This window comes from Notolabrus celidotus, chromosome 10 (assembly GCF_009762535.1).
Source record: "Notolabrus celidotus isolate fNotCel1 chromosome 10, fNotCel1.pri, whole genome shotgun sequence".
NCBI classification, from domain to species: Eukaryota; Metazoa; Chordata; class Actinopteri; order Labriformes; family Labridae; genus Notolabrus; species Notolabrus celidotus.
The window spans coordinates 18,367,865-18,385,935 of NC_048281.1; the positions used below are offsets into that span (position 1 = coordinate 18,367,865).

General features: G+C 39.1%; 1 protein-coding gene across 1 annotated transcript; it reads right to left on the reverse strand.

Annotated features, from left to right (window-relative positions):
- Positions 1–501: 501 nt before the first annotated feature.
- smarcal1 (SWI/SNF related, matrix associated, actin dependent regulator of chromatin, subfamily a-like 1) lies at positions 502–17,128 on the reverse strand. The gene is made up of 17 exons (XM_034693345.1): positions 16,339–17,128; positions 15,889–16,240; positions 13,532–13,582; positions 13,139–13,399; positions 13,000–13,050; positions 12,712–12,895; positions 12,323–12,473; positions 7,978–8,139; positions 7,765–7,830; positions 7,397–7,537; positions 6,495–6,713; positions 4,710–4,780; positions 4,389–4,491; positions 3,844–4,026; positions 1,744–1,844; positions 1,457–1,553; positions 502–828 (listed from the first exon to the last, which is right to left on the reverse strand). The coding sequence occupies exons 1-17, from the start codon at positions 16,708–16,710 to the stop codon at positions 634–636; spliced, it is 2,760 nt and encodes a 919-aa protein (XP_034549236.1). The 5' UTR covers positions 16,711–17,128; the 3' UTR covers positions 502–633.
- Between the last annotated feature and the right edge of the window lie 943 nt (positions 17,129–18,071).

Genomic DNA, 18,071 nt, shown 5'->3' on the forward strand with positions numbered 1-18,071 from the left:
AGTTTTGAATTCTGCGGACAGTATTCAGCAGCATTCCTACATGCTGCTTGTTCTCCTAACAGCAGATGTAAAATACACGACTCTGGACGGGATCATTGTAACCATAAAGATACTGATTGTTTCAGGGTGTATAAAAACATTTGCTGTATCCAGGGAATAATAAGAGTCACACCATATTCAGCCCATCAAGGACTGCCTGTTATGAGAAGCTATTTTCAGGTCTAACTACCATGCTGTGAAAAAAATGGGAAAAGTGATAAGGCTTGGGTTCTCTTCTTATTAGCTTTATAACAAGATAATGTTACATGTAGAATAAATCACTCCAGCTAAATTAGCATCCTGAATGTTGAAAAGAAGATATGAGCTAAAGAAAAGGGATTTGTATTATTAGATGCTAACTTGTGGAATTATTCAGACTAGGCTTTATATTACCTCCTATATTAAAAACCAGTCAAGTAACATTTTCAGAAGCAGTCTAAAGAAAAAACTCTGGGTCAAACATTGATTTTCTTTCAGTAGCAAAAAAAAAGAGTTTTATTAATGTTCTAATAAACGTTATGTTCACACATGTTCAGTCATGATAGTCAAAATAAGATTGGGTAAAGGGTCGGTTTGGGGTCAACCTGTACAATTTCATCTGCTGAAATAGTCTGTGATGCTCCTTTTGTTGGGGTTTTGTACAGCCATGCCTTGCTGTTTTCCGCAGCTGTTTTCAGGGGGAGAGTCCTCCCACTCGTCTGCAGCCTCCTGTAAAACGGCCTCATCTATGTCATCATCTGCAGTGAAAGACCTCTGGAACATGTCCATGATTCTCCTCTGGTTAGGATCCTGAACAACACATACAATCAATCAATCAATCAACCAGAATTTATTAATAAAGTGCTTTTCATACAATGGCATTGTAACACAAAGTGCTGTACATAAAAACAACCAAAAATAGAATAAATTAAGAAAAAGATCCCACCCCCAACCCCGACCCCACAATCCTAAGGTTAAGAACACAATATATGCAACAATAGTAATAAAAACAATAAAAATTAATTAAAAAAAAAAAAAGAAAAGGCTTCTGAACAAACTGAGGAAACGCTCTCATGATATCTTAATGAGGAAACACTGGAGGTAAAATAAGATGTTAAAACTCAACACAGAAAATTAAAATCACCAAAATAAAATACATTTCTAAGATAATAAAACACTTAAAATATTAAACCATTAAAAGAACATAAGATGCTATACCTCAAATAAATACATAAATAAGTACATCAATAAATAAAGTGACTAAAATTTGAACTAAATAATAAATAAATAAAACTGTTAACGAGACATTTGTGAAAAAAGCCCTTTGCGCTCTGATGTATAAAGTAGCACAATGTAACGTATGACTTCTATGCTAATGTGTGGATGCTGGTTAAAAAAAAGTGTGGAAATAGATTCTTTAGTATTCCATTCTTCTTACCTTGGAGTGGAAGCTGGCGTTTACTGCTTTGTCTGAGAGGTTAGACTCAGAAAGCCCCACCTGCTCCAACACATTCATTTTGGCCTGGATCATCGGCCTTTGTAGTTTATTATAACAGAGTGGATACAGTATAAACACACAACATGTTGGAACACATATTTTAGAAAACAAACATTAACTTCATCCCTCTTGTTTCAGTTTTGGTTCACTGGCAGAGGAAACATGCTACAAAGCGCAGTGTGATTAAGAGCAGAATTGGGTCACACTGTCCACTGACTGACACATACCACAGGTGATCATCAGCAGTTCCCTTGGCAACCAGGTAGTGAATGTTCACATTGCTGGTTTGTCCAATACGGTGCACTCTATCCTCTGCCTGAATGAGAACCTGCAGTGGGAAAAAAATGTTTCAAAAAGGGAGCAGAAATACAGAATACATTAAGTCTGCATTCAGCCGCAGTGACCCCTTAATGTCCACTGCTGCTTTAGAAAAATATCATTGTAATTATAAGTAGTGATTCATGCTTAGATTTCAACTGCGAGGAGTTGAAATTAAAGCACCATTAAAATTCCTTAAGCTGTGGTTAATGTGACTGAGGTCAAGTTGACTACAAGACTATTAACAGTCCCTTCATAGAGAATGAGAATGGGGGAATGTATGCCTTCATTGGAAAGGACGGCTGAAGAGAGACAGGAAGTGTGCGCGGAGAGAGCAGGGGAGGACACGCAGCTTATGACCATGGTCATGGCTGGGAGAGCACCTAAACCGTTAGGCCAACAGAGCCGTAGGCAGCCTTTTTGAAACATTACTCTATCCTTGTCATGTTTTTCACTGCTAACCACAGGGTTAGCACGAGAAGGGGAATGATGGAAAGGACAGCCACTTCTGATATTGCTTGGGTGGATGTGTTTTCCATGTAGACTGGCTGCCTGAAATAAGTACGTTCGGTTTCATTTGATGTTCAAGAACAAAGATTGTTCTGTCCTTTTTTTGTTGCATCTAACTGTCCTCTTGCAGGAAAACAAATGCCTCACTATTCCATCCCAAATATCACAGAGCAGATGTGCAGCTTCGATGAGGGAACATTTTAATATTGGGTTGTAAGGCTGTGATGGTTAACGTGGATATTTTGCATTAATGTAAAATGACGTTTTGTCACCTAAAAGGACTCAAGGACTTGTTCACTCTTTTATAAGGTAACCTTAGGTCTCCTTTTCACTAAGAAGACAAATATCTGGCTTGGTAGCGGGTAGTTTTTTGTTATCTTCTCTTTTTGCCATTTGGTTTCAGTAGGTACTTAAAAAGGATATAAGTTTATATTCTTTGCTTTAAAGAACTGTTTACAAGGTTTGACTAAGTAGTATCTGCCATTGAGTGAATATATTAGGCTCAGGACCAAAACAAGAACTAAAAAAAGCTAAAAGACACATAAGGTGTTTTTTGACCGCAGGAACTTTACCCCAGAACTAGGGACTTTACCCCAGAACTACATGCGTTTCGACCATAGGAACCAGGGTCTAAATTTGGTTCAGGGGTGGATAATTGACCCCCTGAAAGCCCCTGCTTGGGGGGGTAGTACTTTTCAAAGGTTCTGGGACTTCGGTTGAAGGTAACAGTGTTTGTGGAGTTTACACAGTTGTTGAAACACAGAGGGAGTTCCTGGGAATGCAAACTAGTTTCGTTTTTTATTAAGTTTTCAAAATATTATTTAATATAGTTTTTTTTCTCTGTCACTGGCCTGATTTGATTTGATCTACCCCGGACTTCAGCTCACGGTCGAAACGCAGACAACAATGGGGGCACAGGAACCTTTTAGTTCCGGAGAAAGTAGTTCTAGGGGCTAAAAGACCCTGGAACTCTTGGTCGAAATGCACCTATAGGTTGGACTGAACACAAAATTTCATCCAAAGCACTACTCAAGATATTTCTACCAAAGTTATCATACTGAGAACGTAGTAAGGTTGGACACATTTTGAACACTTCAATTCTTTTCATTACTAGGTTCTATAAATAGATACAATAAATGTTATTTTTGAGTTCAATACAAGTGGCAACCTCCAGTATTGAGACATGAAGCTAATGTGGAAGTGCTAAAAAGAACCACCAGGAACCACATACACACCCATTCAAATGTAGAATTTTTGCATAACTCATTAGTTTAGAAGATATTAAAATGACTGTAGAAGCACTGTTGGAAAGTTTGGAAATTAGAAACACTAAAATAAACCATTTAGGGTGTCCAGGAGTTCTTTTTTTGTTATTTGTTGCTTTACTGTTAATAAATATCGATATTCTTTTCACCAGTATCATATCAAAGTTCAAACTTCAGGTGCAGTGATAACTTTAGTACATAGCAGTGCATCATGTATTGATCACTCTGGCTTACCCCTGGGTTCCAAAAAAGCTCAGCAAAGATCACCAGGTCAGCAGCATGCAGGGTCAGACCCATGTTAGCTGCGGTGATGGAGAGAACGGCTACACAACTCTTGGTCGAGAACTGGAACCGCTCACAGAGCTGCTGCCGTTCAGCCGAGGGTGTGGCCCCATCAATACGGATGTAAGTGGCGCTCTGAGGAGGAAATGTTACATTTTAGGCCCATTTGATACACTACAAACTCTCGAAGAAATCATCCCTTGAAACAGCTCCTTATTCACAAACAGGGTTTTATTATTGGAAGAACATCAGATGTAACAACCATTTCTTATAAAACTACATTAACAAGAAGTCCCAGCAGTAATGGTTCAAGTTTTAGATATGCTCTTCACTGCCCACACTTATTCCCTGTAGTTACTGATGACTGTTGACCTACGAGTTGACTTTAACTCCCACATAAGAGCCAGTCTGGCTAAAAAAGTCAAAATGCACCCTTTGAAGCTAACATTATCTCTTAGTGCCTGCAAAGCTCCTGTGAAGTGTGCTAATGCACTCACCTTTTTTTCCAGTTCGCTGGTGATGTGATCAAGGACTAGCTTATGATGGGCAAACACCAGAAACTTCTCCCTCCCACACTCCAGCATGTCTGTGATGTACTCCCTGGTAGTGACAGATAGAACAGATCCCTCAAAGAAAAACAGTAACAACATTTGGTGCACACGTGTATTTATCAAAATGCTTCTCGTTGTCTTAAATCCAGTGCAATCACAACGGTCTGACAAAAGACTCTGATTCATTTTGAATTTTAATCTCGGCGCTCATCATACTTAATCTGATTTGACGTACTGATCCCCCACCATTAGAGGGTCTGTACTTACGTAATAGCTTGTAGCTTGGCTTCAGCTGTGTGGTTATAAAAGACGAGCAGGGCCTCCTTCTCTTCCTTTTTCTGAGAGAGAGAGATAAGAAACAGCGCAAGATAAGAACTGACAGGAGATTATTTTTGATGATTGGATAAGACTGCCACTACTCCAAGAAGCAGTGTGATTATGAACAATCAAGCTCAGCAGCTCACTCCAATCGTTGGATATGAGTACTCGTAAAATAAAGCTCTCTGGAGTACTCTGGGTTAGCTCAAAGGCACTTGTGAAGCCTGAAAAGACCCCAGCAGGTACTTTCTCAGGTTAAACAAAGGTTACTCATTGCTTACAGTCTATGAAGCCTTTTAATCACAGGCACACCATTTACATAAATATCAGAGCTGTCAAATGATTACTTCTTAAAATCGCAATTAGTTGCATGATTGCACGTAGTTAACTTGAGTTTACTTGCAAATTAATCACTCATGTTTTAATCCTTTCAAAATGAATCTTGAAGGGATATGTTTCAAGTTTTTAATACTCTTATATTTAAAAATAGTAAATGTATGTGTATTATTACTGCAACAATCCAAAACAATGACACTGCCCAGAGGATTCTCCAGAATAACCTTACAGGTACTGCATGATCCACAAATATGCTGAAAGTAAAACTTTCAATCCCAACAAGCAACAACAGGTGGGCATATTGACCAGAATGTAACATTTTTAAGAGCAAACTCAAGACCTACCTTTTTAGTCTTGATTTTAACTGAGTTTTCTTCTCATAACAGTTTTATTTATTTATCATCTAGTTCAAATTTTAGTCACGTTTTATTCTATTTGTATTAATTTTTTAAGTATAGCATCTTTTTTTCCTTTTATGGTTTAATATTAGTGTTTTATTATCTTAGTAATTTATTTTATTTTATTTATTTATTTATTTTAAGTATAGCATCTTACATTCTTTAAATGGTTTAATATTTTAAGTGTTTTATTATCTTAGAAATTTATTTTATTTTGGTGATTTTAATTTCCTGTGGTGAGATCTAACATATTATATACCTCCAGTGTTTCCTCTTTAAGATATCATGAGAGCATTTCATGAGAGCATATTATTATTGCATATATGGTGTTCTTCACTAAATGTCACAAGTCTTCAGCAGCTCAACACATAATAATGGACCTCATGCATCACAGCATCAGACACATTGCTGTAAGTGTGAAGGATCCACTTGTTGTACAAATGATCTCACACAATGTTATTGTGTTTGACCTCACAAGGGGAAAATGAAGATCACGCTGAATAGTTAGCATTAGGGACGCCTGGACAACTTTGGCAAGGTGCGTAAGGGAGGGCTCCCAGCATCTGTTGTGTGCTCGGCTTCAAGCAGCGTTTGAGACTCTGAATACTCCAGAGGTAACTAAGTTCACATCGACAGTAAATACACATAACTTTGGTCTTGTTGAGAGTTGCCGTCCTTTGGATATTTTATTCTAAATTTTGGTATAAAATTTGTCAAAACAATAGAAAATGCTATTTTGAATGTTGACATTTAAAAATGATCTGATGCAGATTATCTATACAGAAACTTGACTTTCTCCTAATTAGAGCCACTGTGCAAAATTCTCAGGGGGGCTTTCCAGAAAAAAAACAGTGACGCATGTTTTATTTTACCTCTGTTATGATTTATCTGATGTCACCTTCCTTGTTCATTAATCCCTAAGACCTGCAGAGCATCTACATTTCTAAAAACTAGTTAAAACTTGTGACTTTCTAGGTCATCAGGGATCGTGTTAACTCACATTGCTGTTTCCGCTGGATAACTGCTTGGCGGCAGCCGACAGAGCAGCTTTTAAGCGAGTGTTGACTCCATCTATGGTCACTGTGACAACCTTGCGTTGTTTAGCTGGAAGCTGGGAGAGGACATCTGACTTGAGGCGACGCAGCATCAGACACTCCTCCAGGAGCAGCTTTAACTCTCCAAGGTTAGAGGAGCCCGAGTAGTCCCACCCCCAAGCCATCTAGGGAGGAGGGGAGAGAGAAAGATGAAGAAGGGATGTAAAACTGACAGAAGGTAAGACTACATTTGAACACTTTCAGTGCTGATGTTGTTTTAAATCACACAGGAGTTAGTTCTGGTATTTAGTCGAGCCTGAAACTAAACTACAAGGAGTAAAAAGCTCATATTCAGATTACAGGAATGAAACATGCACTTGGAAAAGCTCATGCTGGAGTCCATCAGCCTGTGAATTATGTGTTGTGTTATTGAATGGACTTTTGATGATGATAAACCCAATTTTTATAGTGCAGCTCAAAATCCCTGCAATCCTAGCTGGTTATTAGTCATCATGACCAAATTAAGGCTGTAATTGGTCTTTAAATCATGCAGAGTGTTCCCAATTCAAAACCACTAAAATTAATTAAGAAGATTAAATGGCAGGAAGTAGGGTCACAAAAAGAAATGGAAGGAATGCAGACCCAAAGAAGAAAAAACACAGCAGAGGAGTATGTTGACGCCTGAAAATAAATGCTTTGTATTTAATGTATATCTGCTTTAGACTCTAGTGTCATCTTAATGATGTAAGACTGGTAAATACATATTTACTAATCCAGTACTTTCAATTTTCAGAGGTTTCCTGGAAGCTGCTGCAGCCAGTTACAGCTCAACTGTATTGAGCATTACACTTGGGAAAACTTAAGCTACCTGTTTGGCATCACAGTAGCGCAGCCCAAAATCATGGAAGCGCGGGAAGAGAGTTGGCCTGACAGCCAGGATCTGGGTGTAGAGCTCTGAGGGTCTGGACATGGCGGGGGTCCCAGACAGGAGAATCACTCTCTTTGCCGCCTGGGGTTAGAAACGAGAACACTGATTGAACGAGAACGAGAACCGATTGAAATTAATCTGCTTTTTTTAACAGATTCATTTGCTCTTTGATAATTTTCTGGACATATTCATGTAATAATCTTCTGTAGGCAGGTTAACATCTCTACAATGTGCACACATAACCTCTTTGTAGTACTTGATAGGGTTAGTAATCCAAGTCAAATGTTGAACTTCAGAAAAATGAGTACCTTCAGGAGAGGTAACGCTGATTTACAGCGAGCAGTCTTCATGTTCTTCAGAAAGTGAGACTCATCCTGCACAGATGACAACATTATTTTGTTTGTTTGGCTTTAACAGATAAGAATCACTCAACTGTTATTTAAGAATTTAAAATCATAGCATATCATTCATAGTGTAAATAGCTATTCCTAAATACTGCACAGTTCAACCACATAACTGACCATGATGAGAACACCAAAGGGGTTTCCTGGCTGCTGCTTGTCCATCCTGCTCAGGAGGTCGTAGCTGATGATGTTGACCAGACCAGACCTCAGATTATCTTTGGCCTTTACCACCACGTTGATGCTGTCAGCACTCAGGGAAGGGAGCCAGCGTCTGAAGGCCTACGGGCAGAAACACTTTGTAATGTCAGACATGTAGAATGATTCAACATTTCTCAGAATCAGAACGACAGTGAAGAGAATAGGTCGGTCTCTGGAATATTTCACAGAAGCATTGACATTTATTCTTTTAACTGGACTGTAAATGTTACTTGTCACTAGAGATTCAGCTGTTTGCTCAACAAGGGTATCAAACAGGATGTGCAACAGAGAAGAGGTTCATTCTACCAAAAGGTGAGAACAGGTGTTGTAAAGAAAACGGTCCTGTACAGAGTAGGGTTGCAAAATTCAGGGAGCTTTCAAAGTTGGAAACTTTCCATGGGAATTAACGGGAATTTATGGGAATAAACCAGGAATTTACTAAATTGAAGGTTGGCTCTTAATAGGGAACTTAAATATAGTTGGGGAAAATATATTTTATCTTAATCCTGACTTAAACAACCAGATTTCATGCAAGTACAGTTGAATATCTATGCCATTCCTCAATCACATGCACATAGCAAACCGCTTACTGCAGGATCATTGAGACCACGCCTCCTACATGCACTGTGCATTCCTCCATCACATGCACAGATGATTTCTAGAATCCTGCAGAGGCTAGGTTTGAGAAGCTTGAGGGAAGATGCTTTTTTATTTGCACGTTGAATGGGACTTTAAATGGGACTTTGTTGGGATTGCTTTTTTGTTAATTTTTGTATAGGTTGGGTCGGGGGATGAGTAATATTTAACTTAACATTTATTTTTTTTTCTTTAATGAAAGAATTGATTGTTCAATAAAATATTTAACACTTAATAAAGTTCTACTTTCAAATAAATCTGTTTTAATTGTATTATATTGGATGGATGTCTGCTTATAACAAAACAAATGTTCATGCTTGGATATGATACCTTTCCATTAAATTACCCTCAATTCCCAGTTAATTCCCATAAATTCCCATGGAAAGTTTCCAATTTGGAATATTTCCAAAATCCCCCAGCTTAACTTCCCATGGAAATTTACCAGAGATTTTCCAGAAACTTACCAGAAAATTTCCACCCTTTGCAACCCTAGTACAGTCATGGTCAGGTGGAATTCTGTTCCAGTGTCTTCTATATTTAATCAAGCATAATCAAAAATCATCTCAACTAGTGAGCTTGGAAACTGAGAATGAAATAAGGTGTACATTTGTATAAAAGCATGAGCTAGAGATTTCATCATGAAGGTCATAACACAATGATAAAATGTATGCATGCATATATTTGTATGAATATCATTATCTGTGGGTAGTAAGACATAAGTATGACAAGAGTGTGAAGACTTGTGATAACATTTTGTCCTGTTAAATGGATGACAAGTTTGTTTCTTCTTCTGTGTGTATTTTGTGAGTTCATTGAGAGGAGCTGTTTTTGCCTTTGGCCCATTTTGTTGTCTTATGTTGTATTGTGTGCGAGTGTGTACGCCTGCATGTGTGTTGGACCCCAGGAAGAATAGCCCATGCGTTGTTGGTGCTAATGGGGATCCTAATAAAGAAAGAAAAGAAAGCTCAACTGCTATTACAGTGTTTTCATTTAGAAACAACCAATCATAGCTCAGAAAACGGTGGCCTAAATGTTTCTGACAATTCGCTTACTTGCTCTACATTCTCCTGTCAACCTGACTTAAAGTCACAAAGTTATGTCTCCCATGTTTAACAGCAGATCAGCCCAAACACACTGCGCTAACAGTGCAGATAATATATAAACCAGACGGACTAAGAGTCCTTTAAATTGGACGACATACTGTGACTAAACTCTCTTCTGTAATTCTAACTCCTGATTGGACGGCTGTGTTTGATCCAAGTGATCTATTTAGAGAACAGACTGTCTTGTCTTGTCAATAGACAGAAGGCAGAGTGAGGCTCTTCTGAAACAGTGCTGCTGGGAGAAGAGTGAATAGATGCTACAGAAAATGAGACATGCTCAGACGTGAGGATCTGAAATGTACTCTTCAAGTCTTGAAGACATAGACGAAAAAGAGGGGAAATGAGGCAACAACATCCACGTAAAGTGTAGGGCCTGATTGTCTCAGACCTGTATCGTTTATGAAAAGTATCTCGGGTTCTAGATCAGTTGGTGAAATTGTTGCATACATGACCAGTTCATCTTTCAATATTTAAATCAAATAAAAGGCCAGTCTAACAGATTATCAAAAATAACATACATTTGCTTATGAATAACTTTCAATGCTTATCCATTATACACATAGACTGTATAAAATATGGACGTAGTATCCGTGACGTCACCCATCTGTTCCTGAGCGCTGTTTTGAAGCCAATCTGTGGCGGCAGCCGTATTGGAAATGCGGAGCTCAACCAGGCAGAGTGTGACGTAAAGAGGCGGAGTTTGAGCCTCCTAGCCAACAGCTATGTGTTCCCGTCCGGGAGTCAAGTCAGTCATGTCCTTATTTGGGCAAAAACTTGTAATCTTAATATCTTCTGAACCTTCGTGTTAGAAAAAAAATTCACCCCCTGTGCAGTATGTGCCGATAGAGAGATTAGCTACGTAGAGCGAAGCCGTTTTTTGAACCAGGCTGTAAACATGTTTATTAATGCTGCAAAGATCATCTTTTTTGAATTGGTGTCTACGTGGTTTCCAGTGTTTCTGCAACCAGCCTCAAGCGGATTCTCGATGAATTGCAGTTTATAACACTTCCGCATGGGCTTCATCACTTGAGACCGGAGGTTAGGGCTGAACGATTTTGGAAAATAATCTAAATGCGATTATTTTTTACTTAAAGCTGGGATTGGTAGTCTCGGAAAACTAGCATGAATTTGAATTAAGCATTTCCTCAGGACACCGTCTAACCCCTCCCCTCCTCCCTCGGAGCTCCTCCAAAACGACGCCACGCCCCCCAGTGTATCTAAATCTGATTACCAACCCCAGCTTTAATAATGCAATTTAATATGTGATCATTTTTTCAAGGTCCACTTCTTATGTTTTTTTCAACAACCACAAGCAATAAATCAATCTATATTATAGTAAACAATATCAGATTTATTATACACAAGCTGTTCTTTCTCATAGGCTAGACTTATGTTAAGATAAAGGCAAATGAAGCATGAATTAACATGAAAGATGATTTATTTATCTACTTGAATTACAGTTGTAAACTTACTAAATACTTTGACTTGCAGTCTTGTAAGTGTTCACCACAACAACTTAAAAAAATTCTGCCAAACAAGTGTTTGAAGTTTAGAGCATGTTTCGATGTGAATCAGCTGACTGAAGGTGTTGCACACAGCGGAGACGCTCAGCTGGGGGCTGCGGCTGAGTGACAGGTCTCTTTTTTTCTCCGCTGCCGGACTGATTATGACCCGGTTGCGCTCCTTGCTGACACCTGACCATGTGAACATGCTATTTTTTCTCAATAAGAACCAGTAGGTCAGAAAACTGGACACTGTGAGTCTAAAATATGATTCTGTTCAGTTGTCCTGTTGCAGTAAATCCACATGTTGTCTGGGTCTTCACTGACTCTGCGTCTGCGGAGATTATGTAAAAGCCTGCTCCACATGTTGATTTTCAGCGTGTTGATTATTTTGTACGCCTCAATATGATCAGTTCTTCTGCTGAGGCCATTTTTAAAGATGTCAACAACAAAACTACAAAACAAAACTTTTCCCCCCTCTCGCACGTGTCCCGTTCTTCTGAGATTTTTGGCCGTCGGCAAACCAGCTGAAAGGTGTATTACAGCCACCTACTGCATGCAGCCTTTGCGATTTGAAAATTGCATTCTATTACATTGCGATGTCGGTTTGAATTCGATTAATCGTTCAGCCCTACCAGAGGTTGCCGCTTGATTATACATTAACAACTCAATTCAAGTTATCGTCTGAACCAGAGACAAATAAAAAGCTCAATTCTGCAATCTTCCCCAGAGAAGTGAAGTACTAACCACAGAGCGTGCAGCTCTTTTGGGACAGTGTTAACATTCCTCAAATGCAGAGAGCTTTAAGCATGAACAAGAATTACACTGTGCTGCAAAGCTTCTGTCAGAGGATACTAGAAGGATATGCTTTAGAGGCTGCCTGCTGACTTAATGCAGACTGATAACGACACCATTAAACAGAAACAAAGTAATAAACTCCTGCACCCACTAAGTAAAGAGGGTTTTTTTCTTTCCATGCCCAAAAACTTTGATTTAAGAAAACACTCTGCTGATCCCTCCTACCTCAGCCCAGGTGAATCTCACAGAGGACGGAGCCACCACTAGTAAAGGCCACTCGTTCCTGTAAAAGGCTGCTATGCAGATGGCCTGAATTGTCTTCCCCAGGCCCATGTCATCAGCCAGGAGGAGGCGGCCTTGTTTTGACACTGCAAAACTTAGCAGACACAAAGAAAAAGTGCCGTGACAAGTTACAATGTCACTGATTCAACCATTTAAATAACAAAACTTGCAGTTAAGTCACGATGTCAGGCATGGGAATATTAATTTATTATGATAAAAGCCTCTTAATTTGGGCGAAGACTGAATATTATAGATAAATAGCTGTCATCTGGTATTGAATTATTGGCTACATCATGCAGAGAAAGCACTAATGGCTTTTCAAAGGCACCTACTTGACTCCCTCCCTCTGGAAGGGCATGAGACTGCGGGTAAGCGAGGGGTCGATGTCGGAGAGGTCTGCCTCAGGGACGTCTAAAGACCTGGCTTCAGTCCCATCAAACCTGGCAGAGAACGCCTGGACTATTGCCCTGGGCAGAGGCTCCACCTCCACTGCTGCTATCCCACTGAGAAGATCCACTGGGTATGGAACAACGCACGGTCAGACAAGATGGCAAATGTTATAGAGACAAACAGGAGCACGGAGATGAAAACAGCCAAATAAAGCATATGTTGTTACTCACCGAGTCTCTTGTAATCCTCGAGTGAAAAGCTCCACTTTCTTGTTTTCATGTCTGCCACAGAACACAAAGAAACCTGTACCAGAAACTGAACATCTATCAAATATAAAGAAATCCAAAATCATCGAGAAGTCTTTGTCACCATAGGTCTTTGTTGGCATCTGCTTGAACGCTGCAATGACCTCCCCATGGTAACCAATGTCAACCTCGAACTTAGTGTGAGACACCAGGATGCACTGGCCCTGCAGAGTGGCCCCAGGTTTCTGCCAGCCGTTACACAGCTTCAACAACGCTCCCAGCGCTGCACTGTCACGAGCTCGGCTGGTTGCTGCAGCGATGTCCAGCGCCTCCATTCCCTCCAGAGGCCTCAAAGACACAGAGGAAATAGAAGCTGCTTCCTCCACTGCAACACATAGGAAAGACAAAAGGAGATGCTGCAGCAGCAGACCAAGAGGAATACTCTGTCATGTGTTTTTTCACATCGCACATCAGTGGGGGAAAAGGATATTTGTGGACATTTATTTTATGTTCATACTTAGCTGTCGGTAGTCCTCCAGACCAAAGTTCCACATCTTTGTTGCAGGGTCTAAAGTAGAACACAATGATTAGTACTCCAAAAGACCATATGGGCAATAAGATGAACAAGGCAAGGCAACTTTGTTTGTATAGTGCATTTCATACACAAGGGCAACTCAATGTGCTTTACATTAAAACATTAAAAGCATTGGAAACATTTAGACAAGCATAAAAGAGCACAATTAAGCTCAATTACAATTAAGGTCTGATATCTTTGTGAAGAGATGGCTACCTATAGCAACATATCTCTTTAACAAAAGGGAACTGTGCACTGTGCTATAATGTCTTAACTATCCACTTAATCATTTTTCACTCATTAGTTTTATTCAGCTTTCTAGGCCCCAATGTGTTTTCTCTTTGTTTTATTTTCTTTCTCCTCGCACTGTCATATATTCTCTGTAATGTTGTCAAGGAATGTTCTGTGTTGTGTTTTTTCAAGGTTTAATGAAAATAAATAAATAAATAATGTTCCAAAGAAAAAAAAGAGCACAATTAAAATGACAAATAAAATGGAACATAGAAAAGAAAAGGTAAATTAGAAATTTGTTAAAAATAAAATTAAGATTTGCATTTAAAGTGAGTGAAAATAAGCTAAGATAGGAAGGCAGTGGCAAATAAGAAAGTCTTAATCTTTGATTTAAAAGAGGTGAGAGTTGGAGCAGACCTACAGCTTTCAGGGAGTGTGTTCCAGATATGTGGTGCATAATGACTAAACGCTGCTTCACCATGTTTCCTTCTGACTCTCTGGACTGAAAGCAGACCAGTACTTTATGACCTCAGAGGTCCAGATGGTTCATAAAGTAGCAGCAGATCAGCAATGTATTTTGGGCCTAAACTATTCAGTGCTTTATAAACCATCAGCAGAATTTGAAAGTCTATTCTCCGATATACAGGAAGCCAGTGTAGGGATATAAGAACTGGAGTGATGTGATCAACTTTTTTGGTCCTTGAGAGCAAACATACAGCACAGAATTACTTAGGAATTGAGGAAAGTTGATACTGGTTACTGAGGAGGATTTGTGCACAGTTTCTTCTACAGGTAAGAGTTTTAATGCTTAGATCAAAAGGTTAGCAGTTTATATTGCTACACAGCAGTAAGTTAATTATTTTGCTTACTTGACTACATTATAACCCTGGATGGCATGACTGAGTTTATTTGGAAATTGCAAGATATGTTGCTACACTAAAGCATGCAAGTGTTAGAAAACTATTGAGGTTGGATACCCAGACCTATTTTCACATGATGACATAGAGCCTATTTCAATTATGTTGGAACAAGGGGTACATTTGAAATTAATACATCAGCAAAAATGTGTTTGTTTGCAGTGGTGGACAGTAACAAAGTAAATTTACTTAAGTACATTTTTTGAGTATCTGTACTTTTCTTGAGTGTTATTTTTGGGAGGAACGTATTACTTTTAATCCACTACATTTCTATCAATGCTCTAGTTACTCACTACTTTAGAAGTCAGCTCATGAATTTCCTTCTCTTTTGTGAAATCTGAACCCTAAGACAGTAAAATGTGTTTGTGTAGTTCTGTTTGTCTCAGTGGTTTAGTCGTACCTGTATATTGTGCGTCTCCACAGTTGAACGTGGAGCAAATACAGAGCACATTTCACTCAGATCAGGCAGTTCATTTAGAGGTGGTAATGATGGCTATAATTCTCCACCTGAGCATCCATGGTCATATCTTCAGCCCGTGTTAGAGGATTTTTTGAAATGAAAAATGATACGTATCGTTTGGAATGTTCTCCCTGTTTCCCACTCTGCCCAAACATACAAACATTCAGTGTCCAACCTGAGAAAGTGTGTTGAGCTACGTAACATTTGTTTCATTCCAGATGAACATTTCAAACTAAGTTGTCTGTGCTTGGAGTAACTAAGTGTCTGTTTTTATTCCATGGTATAGTTTTGGAGATTTCAAGTAATGGTTTCTAAATAACAGAATGTAGTCCGACGTATTCTTGACTGCATTTATGCTTTGTGAAAATACAATGTTTGAGATTTTTTAAGAAGTAATTTGAATACTTAAGTATTTTTAAAAGCAAGTACTTCAGTACTTTAACTCAAGTAATACATTTGACAGAACAACTTTCACTTGTATTGGAGTAATATTTGACCTGGAGGATCTATACTTTGACTTAAGTAATGAAGCTGAGCACTTTGTCCACCACTGGTCGTTTGTGATTACACAGCTTTTTACAATCTAAATAGTAAGTAATATAGTCTTCCCTGAGGTTAGAATGGGGCTACAAAAAGCATCAAGCATTAACAAATATCTACAAACAGCAGATCTCCATTCAGCAGACACTTACCATAGTTCTTTGAAGGGATGGATTTAAAAACAGCAATCAGCTCTGCATGATAGCCCACTTCTATTCTGAAGCGGTCCTCAGTGTGAGGTACACATCTTCCTCTCACAGATATGGCAGGTTTCTTAGCAGGTCCACCATTTAAAGTTGAAGAGCTCGAGGGAGGCTGTGCCACAGGGCTTTGGGCAGGTTTACTACTCTGATTGTAGAAGGAGCCCACTGCACCTCCACAGCTGTTGGTGGAGAGGTTGGGCTGAGGTTGAGGCAACTTCACACCAAAGTTTCCTCCACTGGACAAGACACCACTGCTTACATGTTGACTTGTTGTCTTAGGGAGAGGGTCAATGAGTTGGGCCTACAAAAAAAAAAGAATGTGCAAGAAATAAGCAAATGGTGTACAAGTTATTTATAATACAAACAATACATTATTAGACATTTCGGTAAATATCTCACCTGTCTTGTATAGGCAGAGGCACACACAGCACTCTGATTGATTTGGTTGCCAGTGCCAGGTGACTGCTGATGGTTTGGGCCTTGATTTGTGTTATGGAGGCCTTGAGAGTCTTTTTTAAAGGGTGGTACAAACCGTTTAGGTCCAGAGGCTGAGCTCTGAGTCTCTCTGTTTTGAGTTTGAGTCGGGGCAGCAGTCTCCAAGGCACTGCTATGTTTAGGGGGTTGTGCTTTTACCGAAGCACTGCTGAAAACTCCCGAGCACTGCTTACTGCTGCTGGTAGTCTGTCCGAGTCTTTGGGCTCTTCTCTCCAAAGCCCTCTGTCTGTTCTCCTCTATCTTTTTCAGCTGATCCACTGTCAGCTGGTGAGACATGTTGATGGACTCTGCAGCAACTTCTACCTCTGACTCGAGACTTCACGGTCATTAAGTTCGAATAACAAGTCAAAGCAAACTATCAAAGACATGTAGTTAGATAAAACAAGTGTTTCATGATGACCCAGCTAGCAAAAGCAGCACTGATTGACCGTTGGTTAACTTGCAATGCAGGCTTCCCTGTTAGCAGTAGCAGCTAACGTTGGCTACCGTGGGCGGCAACAGTAAAACTTAGCAGAGCTTCAGTCGACAGCATCACAGTGGGGTTAGATATGTGGTAGGAATCCTCCGTGGGGGGATTATCAGACAAAAAGGGGGAACAAATGACAGAAAATGTTATTAAGTTCTCTACGCACGAAGCAGGTAGCTGACAACTTGCTTGCTGGGTCGGTCTGCCGCGCAGGAAGTGACGTAGAAAAACAACCAGACACGTGCAGAGGCATTATTTATACAGTGCATGCATGGCACGAACAAGATCAATATTATCCATGAAACTTTTTAAAATAATTAATTCTCCGTCTCAATAACTCTCATCTATAGTTTCTTAATTACTGCTGTATATTATAAACGAGCTGAAAAAGATAAAGCAGGTGAACTATTAAACGAAAAAGAAGGTAAGGTAGCCATTCTTACGGTGTCCCTGAAGGGCAAAACAAATTTACAAAAGATGGAACACTTTTACAAAGTTGGAGACAACTTTACATTTTGGAAAACATTTTTACATTCTATAAAAAAAAAATTACATCAGCATAACACTTTTTACCAAGGCCAAAACAAATTTACATTAAAGAAAACACATTTATAAAAGATGAAACACTTTTATAAAGTTGGAGACAAACTTACATTTTGGAAAACATTTTTACATTTTATAAAACAAAATTCCATCAGCAAAACACTTTTACCAAGGCCAAAACAAATTTAAATTTAAGGAAACAAATTTATAAAAGGTGAAATACTTTTAGTATTTCTGAAACAAATTAACATTTCATTTTTACAGAAAGGGAATGTACTAAATACCGGAAGTGATCCGAAAGTGATCAAGTGAGGGGTCATTTAGTTTGTTTTAATGGAGAGAAACCAAACGGAGTGACATGGTTTATATCTTCAGACATCCTCAGGTTTCAGAGAGAGGTGTCAGACCTCAGCAGAAAAAGCATCATGTCTCCGGAAAACCTTCATCATGTGTCAAAATTCAGATGAAACGGCCTGAGACTAAACGGATTCAGGCTAAAAGGAGTCAGACTTAACGGTAAAAGTGTTTCATCTTTTGTAAATTAGTTTCCTTAAATGTAAATTTGTTTTGGCCTTGGTAAAAGTGTTTTGCTGATGTAATTTTGTTTTATAAAATGCAAAAATGTTTT

What these genes read in the sequence shown, in the direction of transcription:
- smarcal1 (XM_034693345.1), bottom strand. Translation starts at nt 16,710, where the DNA reads ATGTCTCACCAGCTGACAGTGGATCAGCTGAAAAAGATAGAGGAGAAC. An exon ending in CATCCCTTCAAAGAACTATG is followed by an intron (nt 13,583 to 15,888) that starts GTAAGTGTCTGC and finishes GTTCTACTTTAG; the next exon opens with ACCCTGCAACAAAGATGTGG. An exon ending in CCAGCGAACTGGAAAAAAAG is followed by an intron (nt 4,027 to 4,388) that starts GTGAGTGCATTA and finishes TTTCCTCCTCAG; the next exon opens with AGCGCCACTTACATCCGTAT.